At 46.1% G+C, this 12499-nt stretch overlaps 2 protein-coding genes across 8 annotated transcripts in view; one reads left to right on the forward strand and one right to left on the reverse strand.

The window, feature by feature from the left end:
* The window catches only part of GLDN (gliomedin), a 41290-nt gene extending 37038 nt beyond the window's left edge, over window positions 1–4252 (forward strand). Inside the window, exon 10 of the mRNA XM_079953326.1 lies at window positions 2032–4252. Within this exon, the coding sequence (XP_079809452.1) occupies window positions 2032–2551 (520 nt within the window). The 3' untranslated portion in view covers window positions 2552–4252. The remainder of the gene's footprint in view (window positions 1–2031) is intronic.
* A 2563-nt stretch (window positions 4253–6815) lies between these two features.
* DMXL2 (Dmx like 2) overlaps window positions 6816–12499 on the reverse strand; it is a 107353-nt gene continuing 101669 nt past the window's right edge. For all 7 annotated transcript variants that reach the window (XM_079953088.1, XM_079953087.1, XM_079953090.1 and 4 more), the window contains 3 exons: window positions 12391–12443; window positions 9535–9752; window positions 6816–8672 (listed from right to left, as the gene is read on the reverse strand). In XM_079953088.1, coding sequence (XP_079809214.1) covers window positions 8463–8672; window positions 9535–9752; window positions 12391–12443 — 481 coding nt within the window. In that variant the 3' untranslated portion in view covers window positions 6816–8462. The remainder of the gene's footprint in view (window positions 8673–9534; window positions 9753–12390; window positions 12444–12499) is intronic.

The following is a 12499-nucleotide window of genomic DNA, read 5'->3' on the forward strand; positions in this document are numbered from 1 at the left end:
GGGTGGCGTATAAATAATAAATTATTATTATTATTATTATTATTATTATTATTATTATTATTCTCACAGCAACCAACCAGATGCTTGTGGGAAGCCCAGAAGCAAGACACGAGTGCAAATCTCCTCTTGTGATTTCCAGAAAGCACATTCAGAGGCATGCTCCAGTTTAGCCACTGATTTCCATGGAAATCAGTCCAGTCTTCTGATGCCTGTAAATTGGACATTTGCCATCCAAATGGCATCTAATTTGCAGGCATTCTTCTAATCCCTCAGGACATAAAACCTACTGGAATTTTGACAGGTTGAACAAAGGACTCCATTTTTATTGGTAACTGAAATGACACACACATGGATCCAAACTTGCATGAGCTTTCCAATCTGCCTGTTTCAATGTTCTCTCCTCCTCTTCTCCCCATAAAACCTTTTTTTTTTGGGTGATCTCTACAGAGGCCCTGTCCGCACTATGCATTTAAAGCAGTATCATCCCACTTTAAACTACACTTTTCTGGGAAGGGGAGTTTGTTAAGGGTGCTTTGTGTGGTTCGGAGACTCCTATTCCCATCACAGAGCTACAATCCCTCTTCCCAGGGAACTCTGGCAATTGTTGGACTATGAGGGGAAGTAGGGTATGCGTGGAGGTGTAAAAACTAGTCTACTTTGGTAAAAATTTATATTCATTGCTTCCTCCTGTTTCCCCCCTGGCCCAGTCCACCATTGGGATGGGGCCAGGGGTAGGGTTCAGCGATATATGGTTTTCAACATTGTGATATATCACCAGCTGAACCACAATATGCCAATATATCCCGATGTCTGAAATAAGGATGGAGCTCTGTGGAGGCATCGGCTGGCTTCATCATCATCATCATCATCATCATCATCATCATTTTTATTTATATCCTGTCTTCCCCAGCCGAAGCTGGGCTCAGAGCGGCTAACAACAGTAAAATGATACAACATTCTAAAATCATTTCATTCTAAAATCAATTCAAATCAGATTAATGACAACCATTGGGCTAGAGTTCTGTGAGGATAGCCAAAGGAGGGGGTCAGGCTATGCCATAGCCAAAGGCCTGGTACAACAGCTCTGTCTTGCAGGCCCTGTGGAAAGATGTCAAGTCCCGCAGGGCCCTAGTCTCTTGTGACAGAGCGTTCCGCCAGATCGGGGCCACAGCCGAAAAAGCCCTGGCTCTGGCTGAGGCCAGCCTAACCTCCCTGTGGCCCGGGACCTCCAAGATGTTTTTGTTTGAAGACCGTAAGGTCCTCTGTGGGACATACCATGGTTTTTCCTGCATTGTGATTTTTGCTGGCGCCTGCTCTTGTGATTCGCTGCCCCTTGCAGATGGCAGGGGAGAACTGAGCCGGACGAATTAAAAGGGGCTGCAGGAATCAAGAGAAGCATTGGCAGGCTTCATGGGCTTTTTTGCATCATGGTTTTTGCATAACACACACACACACACCGTGATTCGCAATATATTGCCAGGTCCAAAATTTTAATAAGGAATGGGGAAAATGCATAACTTTTCTTAAAGACCATTGTAAACAGCTAAAATCATTAGTAGGATTGGAATAGCACTTGTAGTTTAAGGTTGATTCTGGACATAATGGAAGAGGTAAAGGTTTTGTATTAGCATAAAAGATGCGGGAGGAATTGATTAATAATAGCACCCACAAAGGGGAGGATGGAAGTCCAGGAGATTCCTTGGAATCTTGTTTTTATGATTTATGTTTGATATAGCTCTGTAAAGTTGAAAAACCAAATAAATTTAAAATATATATATTATGCAAGCAATATCATGATACGGACTTCGGTATTCGATGATATATTGATATATCACCCAGCTCTGGTAGGTTACCCAGAAGGGAATGTGGACTTGGACTAAAAGAGGTTCCCAATCTGGATTCATGTTCTTCCATTCCTTTCAATATAAAACACATGGAAACAAATGGGGTGTGTTAATTTTGTTTTATAAACCCCTGCCTTCCTGCCGCTTGAGCTGCTCTGAAGTATTTTGCTTCAAACCCTCTTCGCAGGTATGACTTCGCGACACAGTCCTCGCAGACGCTCTCCATCAAAAACGCCTGGTACTTTGAGCGCAAGTACCTCTTCGGCGCCTCCAAATCCTACTTCAGCGTCGCTGTGGACGAGAATGGGCTTTGGGTGCTCTACCTCTCGAGGCCAGACGAGCACATCATGGTGGCGCACGTAGTTGAGGATACCTTCTCGGTGCTGCGGTACATCAACACCACGTACCCGCAGTCCAAAGCTGGCAACGCCTTCGTCGCCTGCGGGGTTCTGTACATCACCGACAAGAACCACACGCATGTCGCCTTTGCTTATGATCTCTGGAGGGAAAGGCAGCTGGACACCAGCTTTGAGTTGAAACTGTCGCTATCCGACGCAGGCTTTGCTTCCAAAGTTTCCCCAACCAAGCAGGACGATTCGTCGTTTGTGCCCGTCCTGGCCATGCTTTCCTATAATCAAGGGGACAAGTGCCTCTGCACATGGGAACATGGCTTTCTGATGCAATACCCTGTCCATTTTGCCGGCTGAATGCGCTTGGTACCAATCCACGAGGGCCATCTTTGCCTGTTGTCCATATTGGAGATTCGGCTCTCCAAACCTTTCGGTGAAAACAACTGCACATCTTCCCATTTGAGGAGAGTCACAAAGCAATGTGTGTACAGACAGGGCGGCTTGTTCTCGTCCCCCTTTGTGTCCCCAGCGTAGATGTTTAGATTACGTAGGCTTCTGTGGCTTTGCAGAACAAACGCTGCTCAATGTCGTAGCGAGCGGTGCATGCCGGCAGAAGCCCAGTGAGGCTTTGTTTCGCAGAGAGGCTGCAGTGTGGGAGGAAGGCCCTTTCAAATGCCATGTGCTTCGAGCGCAGACGGAGGTGTATGTGGCACCTCTTGTCAAAGGACCCCAGGAATGCGTCTAAAAGCCTGCAGCTCCCATGTGGCGCCCCTTCTTCTGGGTCACAATGGCACCATACAGTACATTTAAGGCATGCTTGGGCCACTTTCATGTTGGAACAGTAGTTTTTGTTAAGGGTCCTGTGGATCAGGTCTTGGGTTGTCTTCTAGCAACCCCCGACACCCTTTAATCGAATGCAGTTGCCGGATTTATTTTGGGGGAAGCCAGAGCTGTAAAAGTGGTGCAAGCGTCCTTTTAAATGTATGGCTGGGGTCCACACCAGCCATTTTTAAACTTGCGAGGGCTGTGCCCGGTGTTCCCTGCCCACTAGCACAAGGTTTTTGCACTAGCAGATGGGAGATTTTAATGTTGTAGAACAGTGGAATCCAATGCAACAGAAACTAGTTGCACAGCAGCAACCCACCTGCAGGCAGTGAAATCCTCCTGCCGCAAAGCATCTTGCCAGCAGAAGAAGTATACCACTAAGTGACAAACGTCAGGATGCAACCTTCAGTTTATTGGCCTGTTGGTTGCGTGTGGCTGCTTAGGTGGTCATGCATATTGCTCTATATCAGCCTTTCTCAATCTGTGGGTCCCCAGATGTTGTTGAACTACAACTCCCATCACCGCTGGCTAGCAAGGCCAGAGCTCAGGGATGATGGGAGTTGTAGTCCAACAACGTCTGGGGACCCACAGGTTGAGAACTGCTGCTCTAAATGGTCTTATGGGCCATCTCATTGAACCCTGATCTCATTCTAGGAATCTTGCAACCCTAACAGCAGGCGTGCGGCAGCTTTGGCCCTCAAGTTGCCAGATGACAACTCCCATCATTCCTAGCTTCCTGAGGCTGATAGAAGCTGTTGTTCAGGGCTATATGGAGGGCCACAGGTTCCTCACACCTGCCTTACAGCTTCTGCTTGAATATCTCGTGACAAAGAGGCCACGATTGCCCCGGAGCAGCCTCTTCTCCTGTCAAAACAGCTATTTGCGTGACGTTTTTGCCAGAATAGGATGCCCTCCAATTTCAACTGGCTGTTGTTTTATGCTCTGGAGCAAAAGAGGGAGATGTATGTGGAACATACTGGGGGGGAATGCTTCTTAAAACACCCCCTTCAGCTCTCTTTAACATGATAGTCTCCAGCCCTGCTCTGTCCACTGAAATGTGTCCTTGAATCCGAGATATCATTTCAATTCTCTGTTGAAGTCGCGCCCCCCCCCCCCAGCACCTTTTAGCTGTAATCTTGGCTGAATCTCTCTCTCTGTGTGTATATATTTCTCAAATGGGGAATAAAGATGCATGTATGACAATCTTGGCAAATAAAGGGGACATTGGCCCAACTGGCATGGACTTCCTGACTCCTGTTGCAGCCGAACACGGCTGTTTTGGAAGGATGTGTCGAACGGCAATAGGCATGGCGGTGTTTGTTCCTGGCAGAGAAATGTTTCTCAAAGTGGGAAGTCTGCAAAAGTAATCTGTCAGAGGGCAACCTCTGGGAATGATCTGGGGTCAAACAGATGTCAAAAACAGAGGTACACCTACCACTGTGAAGCCAAAACTAACTTTATATGCATCCTTGCATTTAATGCCCAAGGCTTTTTAAAAAAAGAAATTAAAATAGCATTAGCAGACAAGTGTGTGAAAGAGAATTGTACTCTGGGGATGAATGTAAGCCTTCCCTTTCATTTTTGACACTGCTCCTGAGGAAAATCCCTCTTCAAATAATGGGGAAAAACCAAATGGAAGATGTAGACCCCCCCCCCCTTTTTACATACACAGAATTGCGTGCAAGGAATCAGAGCCCAGCATTGGTGCAAGACGACTGTGTGCAAGACATGGGATCTGGGGAGTGGGGCCATATTATTATGATGCCTCTGCAGTAGATCAGAGGGGCATGAAGACAGAGGAAGGTGTGTCCTCTCTGAGTTCTAGGATGCATCTGAAAGTTCATACATTATAAAATCTAAAATAGCACTCTGTCTTTTCTTCATGAAGCTTATAAGAACACCATGGGACGCGGGTGGTACTGTGGTCTAAACCACTGCGCCTCTTGGGCTTGCCGATCGTAAGGTCGGCGGTTCAAATCCCTGAGACAGGGTGAGCTCCTGTTGCTCTGTCCTAGCTCCTGCCAACCTAGCAGTTCGAAAGCACGCCAGTGCAAGTAGATAAATAGGTACTGCTGTGGCGGGAAGGTAAACGGTGTCTCCATGCGCTCTGGTTTCCGTCACGGTGTTCCGTTGTGCCAGAAGCGGCTTAGTCATGCTGTCCACATGATCTGGAAAGCTGTCAGTGGACAAACGCCAGCTCCCTTGGCCTGAAAACAAGATGAGCGCCGCAAACCCATAGTCGCCTTTGACTGGAGTTAACTGTCCAGGGTCCTTTTTTTATAAGAACACCAAGCTTTAGAACAGATTTGGGGAAATGTGGCCCCAGGGGCCTCTTTCTCTGGCCCCACTTTGTACCCCCCTTGAGTATATTTGCCTGGCCGTAAGGTGCCCTTAAGACGCGGGTGGCGCTGTGGGTTAAACCACAGAGCCTAGGACTTGCTGATCAGAAGGTTGGCAGTTCAAATCCCCGCAATGGAGTGAGCTCCTGTTGTTCGGTCCCTGCTCCTGCCAACCTAGCAGTTCAAAAGCATGTCAAAGTGCAAGTAGATAAATAGGTACCACACTGGCGGGAAGGTAAACGGCGTTTCCGTGTGCTGCTCTGGTTCGTCAGAAGCGGCTTAGTCATGCTGGCCACATGACCCAGAAGCTGTACGCCGGCTCCCTCGGCCAATAAAGCGAGATGAATGCTGCAACCCCAGAGTCGGCCATGACTGGACCTAATGGTCAGGGGTCCCTTTACCTTTACCTTTAAGGTACCCTTGAACTCATTCGTGCCTGGATGGAAAGGAGAGAGAGGGGTGCATGAAGTAACTAACCTGCTGTATTGCGCCACCCACTTTTGCCTCTGGCCCCACCCACTGGCATGTGGCCCCTGGAAAATTGCCCTGAAGGGAAAGCAGCCCTCTGGATGAAAGGAGGTTCAGCAGCTAAGCTGGGATAGCTCAGTTGGTAGAGCATGAGACTCTTAATCTCAGGGTTGTGGGTTTGAGCCCCACATTGAGCAAAAGATTCCTGTGTTGCAGAGGGTTGGATTAGATGACCCCTGGGGTCCCTTCCAATTCTACAATTGAAAGTTCTGGTTTTGACTATAAAGTGCCTTAAACAGCTCAGGACCGCAATACCTCAAGGACTGCCTCTTTCCATATTAACCTACCCCGGACCCTGATATCATCTTCTGAGGCCCTCCTTCGTGTGCCTCCTCCTCAAGAGGTTCAGAGGCTGGCAACAAGAGAACGGGGCCTTCTCTGCAGTGGCTCCTTGTCTGTGGAATGCTCTCCCCAGGGAGGTTTGCCTGGCACCTTCATTATACACCTTTAGGCGCCAGGCAAAAACGTTCCTTTTTAACCAGTCTTTTGGTAGACCTGATGAACATCCCATACCCTTTTAAAATGTGGCTCTTTTTTGGGGAGTGGTGTGTATTATTGGGTTATTGCTTTTATTTTTATTTTATATACTGTGATATTTTTTTATGTGAACCGCCCTGAGACCTCATATATTCCATATTAAACACCTGGGGGCAACTGTTGCTATTACGCCTTACAAAGTCTCACGCTACCACGACGACAAGGACTGTAGGGCATTCCGTGAAATAAAAGGAATTTATTTAACTTACAAAGGTAAAACTAACAAAGGACATTTGCTTTCTTTTCATATATATATATATATATATATATATACTTTGCAGCTTGCACTTAAAATTGCCTTTAGACAAAGGTGCATTTTACTCCATCTCATTCATATATATATATATATATATATATATATATATATATATATCTCATATATATATATATATATATGTATATTTCTGATTTAGAATACAGCACAGACACATAAATTCTCACTGGAGGGGGAAAAATACAATTTGTTAAACATTTAAATACACAGACATCAGCTCCGTTATATCTTGGTAAAGAACGTGTCTTCCTGTTTTACAACAGAGAAAAATACATCTAAATATGACAAACAATAGCTGGTATATTACAAGCAAACAATATTGACCTCTGCATAGTTTATACAATATGCCGTGGAAACAGTTCAAGATTACCAATTTTGTCAACTATTTACTAGCTGGCCACATGTAAGCCTGACATTCATCTGAAATGTGACATGGGTTAGTAGTTTCTTCTACAGCTTTGCTTTAAGAAAGATCAATCTGTATGGTTTTTTCCCCTTCCTTCTTTTGCTTTTTTTTTGCCCTACGTAAAAATAAAACTCAGAACTCAAAAGGATGACTAGAAAGAGGTTTCCTGTTCACAACAAACACTTAGTGCTCACAAATTACATTCCTAACACAAAAGGCAGGACTCGAAATAATGGCGGGGGGAAGGAGTAAGGTGGAATCTGATATTAGGAAAATCACGGCGCCTCGGATGAAAACAGAGACCTGTGTTGCATTCTCTCCCACCCTCACCTCTCAGTAGTGACTTGAACTGATATCATAATGTGGATTGGTTTCCTGCCCTGTCCGGCCAGTGGTATGGATTGGAATGTGGAGAAATGCAACAAATCGTAGAGGGACAGTGGTCAGCTGTACCAAACGTTAGGAAAGGGAAAGGGGAGGATGCCACAGGGCCTCCGTTTTGGTGGGCGGCCTGGTTCGTTTCAAAACGTCTTCAGCGCAAACAGACAGAAAATCAAAAGTGGCATACGATTCCAAGGAAAACCCCACAGGTTCCGAGAAATGTTATTCTGTGCAAATTACAGTACTCCAACGGTGCATTAATACTAATTCGGGGAGGGGGAAAGATAACAGGGGAGTCTCGGCATCAAATAATATACACTTCAGCCCACAGTACATTCCCCATTGCACACAGCTTCACGGATTATGTGGTAGTCACATTTTCATAGTGGCATGACCCAAAATAATAATAATAATAATAATAATAATAATAATAATAATTAATAACAACGACATCAACAATGTAAAATCACGCTCACTTCGAATACCCTTCATTATAGCAAATCATTTTCAAAATTGGAGGTGAGGGGGGGGCGGTTTGCAGACATGCTTCAACTTAGCGGCAACGATTTGGAAGAGAATATCCTGAAAAGTACATCAAAAATAGCTTACTTTTAGGGATTTTGCTGCAACTGCAGGAGAATAAGCATTTTTTGCTTACTTTAAGTACACAAGGCTCATGGGTCACAGAGCACAAGCCCATCGGTCACTGTGCAAGGGAAGGCGCCCGTACAGTGCCTACATTCCCACCCCATCAATTCATAAACGCAGTGCTTTAAACGAGAAAAAATAAAATAAAGGTGTGGGGGGGTGTCGAAACACCGCTCTTCCTCTTAACTCAACTATATAGCAACTAAAGGCTGCAACAATTAACTCTCGATTATGAAGCGTGGCGACACCCCTTCTTAAACGCTCGCTACGCCACGGTACCGGTTCCAGCCACGTTTCTCGGACAGGGAATGGCAGCGGCAGCGGCAAAGTCTACAGAATGTCGCAGAGGCTCGACGGGATGCTGAAAGCGTTGGGTAGAACTCGCATCTTCAGGGTACCATCTGCTCCACAGGAGAAGATGCGGTTGCCTTGTGCCATTTCAATCTGCATGACTCCGGTGCTGAGGTTTCGGAAGATGGACTGCTTGGCGTGTTCGTGCTTAAACGAGTGGATCAGACCGTAGCCTGTCAGCCTCCACACCTGCAGGAAGAGAGGGCGGACAAGGACCTTGTCAGTCGATTTTAGGGACCCGAGTGATCTCATTTTTCTCCTCTAATGGAAGGGACGGACAACAGCTCAGTGGTAGAGCTCGTGTTTCATATGCAGGTGTTCAATTCCTGCCATTTCCAGTTAGTAAATACCAGGTAACAGGTGATGGCAAAGGTGTCTCTCCCGGAGACCTTGGAAAGGTAAAGGTCCCCTGGATGTTTAAGTCCAGTCAAGGGTGACTATGGGATTCCGGCACTCATCTTGCTTTCAGGCCGAGGGAGCTGGCGTTTGTCCACAGATAGCTTTTGGGTCATGTGGCCAGTATGACTAAACTGTGTATGGTGCAATGGGACACTGTGACGGAAACCAGAGCGCATGAAACGTAGTTTACCTTCCTGCCACAGTGCTACCTATTTATCTACTTGCACTGGTGTGCTTTCAAACTGCTAGGTTGGCAGGAGCTGGGACAGAGCAACAGGAGCTCACCCCGTTGTGCAGATTTGAACCACCGACCTTCTGGTCGGCAAGCCCAAGAGGCTCAGTGGTTTAGACCACAGCTGCTAGGTAAGAGAGACAATATTGGGCCTGGGTGTACAAATGGTCTAGACCTGGTTTAAGCCAGTTTCCTAGGCTCCAGTCCTAGGACTAAATCCTCAGAAGGTCCCTATCCTAGGACTGAATCCTTATTATGTGGGGCAAGACCCCCGGGAGAGGGGCATACTCAAGCACACATAAATGCTGGGTCTTAGACAGCACATAAGAGTCGGTCACGACTGGACCTAATGGTCAGGGGTCCCTTTACCTTTACGTATCAGAGGTTACAGAGCACAAGTTCGCCTGAACTTCCGCTTACCTTCACATTGCCTTCTGCGGAGCCCGTGCAAAAGCACTCTTCGGAAGAGTCGAGGGCGAGCGCCTTGATCGAAGAGTCGTGGGCTTGGAAGGTGTGCAGGGCCTGCCTCTGCCGGATGTCGAAGATGGAGATGTGCCCTTTCCTGCCTCCTGAAATCAGCAGCTGGTGCTTGGGTGCGTACTGTAGCACGGTGGCACCGTGATCGTGACAAGTGAAGGCTGAGCGAGGAAACAAACGACCAAGCAAGTTTTAAGTAAATGGTTATTATAGCCTCATGCAAGTCAGGCTGGTCCTTCTCTACAACAACAAACTTGGGGGGGGGGGAGTAGGTGAGTGCCAAAGAAAAATGGAGCCAAGTCAAAAAGTGACCGCTAAGAAACAAGAGGGAGGGGGCTGGTTTCCTTGGGGGAACTCCTGACATCTACAGGCTGGGGAACGCTCTTCCCGCAAGCATCCTCGCTGCTATATTTGATTGAGAACAAGCAATACACCACTACCTGAAAATGATTTACAGATGGAAGAAGAAGAAGAAGAAGAAGAAGAAGAAGAAGAAGAGGAGGAGTAGTAGTAGTAGTAGTAGTAGTAGTAGTAGTAGTAGTAGTTTGGATTTGATATCCCGCTTTATCACTACCCAAAGGAGTCTCAAAGCGGCTAACATTCTCCTTTCCCTTCCTCCCCCACAACAAACACTCTGTGAGGTGAGTGGGGCTGAGAGATTTCAGAGAAGTGTGACTGGCCCAAGGTCACCCAGCACCTGCATGTGGAGGAGCTGGGAAGCGAACCCGGTTCCCCAGATTACGAGAGTACCGCTCTTAACCACTACACCATGGTATTTAACTCTGAGTAGACTTGCTAAAATGTATAAGCCTGAATCAGATAAGTGCTGGAGATGTAACAAGGTTGAGGGTAGCAAGGGGAAACAAGCTGGTGGCCAATCACTTCCTGATTTCCCTAGACCCCTGGTATCTGCCCTTTCCTTGAAACACCTGGGCCTCCCTTGCAACATTTCACATTTTCTAGCCAAGCACAGGTTATTACGATGGAGGCCATGCCTCGCCAAGGCATATTTGGCAGCACGGTAAGCCATCCAATTAGACTTTAATTTGATTTTGACCTGTTTTTAGGAGGTAATTATTGTTTGATTTTATACTAATGTTATATATTTGATGTTTAGCAGCCCTGAGCCCGACTTTGGCCGGGGAGGGTGGGATATAAATAAAAGGTTTTTAAAATTTTTTTATTATTATTATTATTATTATTATTATTATTATTATTACTACTACTACTACTACTACTACTACTACTATACTATTCTGATTACTGATGTTTTGTCTTGGACTTGGCCAAAGTCTGGAAAAACTGAAGATGCTATTCTGATTTCCAGGCTTTGGTGCGAGGGCAGGTGGTGTGGCTTGCTACGAATCATTCACATATATATACAGTGGTGCCTCGCAAGACGAAATTAATTCATTCCGCGAGTTTTTTCGTCTTGCGACTTTTTCGTCTTGCGAAGCATGGACTTTGGAAAAGCTTCAAAAAGCAGCAAAGTCTTCAAAAACCTCAAAAAAGGCTACCACACCGCGTGCTATGAGTTGCTCCTCAAAGTGAATGCATGGTTTTAATAAAAAGGAAACAAACTCGCAAGACAAAGGAAACAAACTTGCAAGACGTTTTCGTCTTGCGAAGCAAGCCCATAGGGAAATCCGTCTTGCGAAGCAACTCAAAAAACGAAAAACCCTTTCGTTTTGCGAGTTTTTCGTCTTCCGAGGCATTCGTCTTGCGAGGTACCACTGTAACACATTTTTGAATATTCAATTAAACAACCTTAAAACATCAATGATTCCCTTCTTTTCATTCCATGGTTCATTTTGCATAACATAAATCCCTTACATAAACTAAACCATTCAGTATTCCATTATTATATCCATCAAAACTTATTTACACTGTTGAAGCTTGCTACAACAGAGGACAAGATGGCTGGACACTGTTCTCAAAGCTACCAGCATGAGTTTGACCAAACTGCGGGAGGCAGTGGAAGACAGGAGTGCCTGGCGTGCTCTGGTCCATGGGGTCACGAAGAGTCGGACACGACTAAACGACTGAACAACAACAACAGTACATTGGTACCTCGGGTTAAGAACTTAATTCATTCTGGAGGTCCGTTCTTAACCTGAAACTTCTCTCAACCTGAGGTACCACTTTAGCTAATGGGGCCTCCTGCTGCTGATGTGCCACCACCACGCAATTTCTGTTCTCATCCTGAAGCAAAGTTCTTAACACGAGGTACTATTTCTGGGTTAGCGGAGTCTGTAACCTGAAGTGTCTGTAACCTGAAGTGTCTGTAACTCAAGGTACCATTGTAGTAGCAGTCGTAGTATAAAAGGTCCATCCTCCACATCCACTGGCCATGTTGGCTGGCACCCATGGGCATCAGTGTCTTAAACCAGCAATTTGTATCTGAGTTGACCGTACCTCAGTGGTGGCAGGCATCTGTGAGGTTAGTGGGGCAGAAGGCAGTGATCCCAAATGGTAGGTGGAGCCAGAACCAATGACAAGCACAGCCACCCTGTGATTGGCTGTAGGTATGACAGCTGGCAAGTGGTGGCTGGTAGAGGGGCAGGCTGCAATTGGTGGGGCAGTGCCCCATTTGCCTTAATGGACCAGCCTCCACTGCACCTCCAACAAAAATATGAGCTTGTGGAGCACATGATCACTAGCAAAAGGGCAGTGCACACCACCATCCGAAAGGACTAAGCAAGACTCCTAACCACAACTTCCAGGAATACAGGAATGCATCTTGAATCACTTGCACATCACAGAGTTAATACAAAGATGTATTGCAATAAATAAACCTACCATGTATGAGGCTGTTGGATGGTGACACCAAGGTGTCCCACAAACACACATTTCTGGAAAGAAGAAAAGACACGCAAAAATAAAATTAGTATTGCTTATTCTCCAAGTG

This window comes from Podarcis cretensis (genome assembly GCF_951804945.1).
Source record: "Podarcis cretensis genome assembly, chromosome: 14".
NCBI lineage: Eukaryota > Metazoa > Chordata > Lepidosauria > Squamata > Lacertidae > Podarcis > Podarcis cretensis.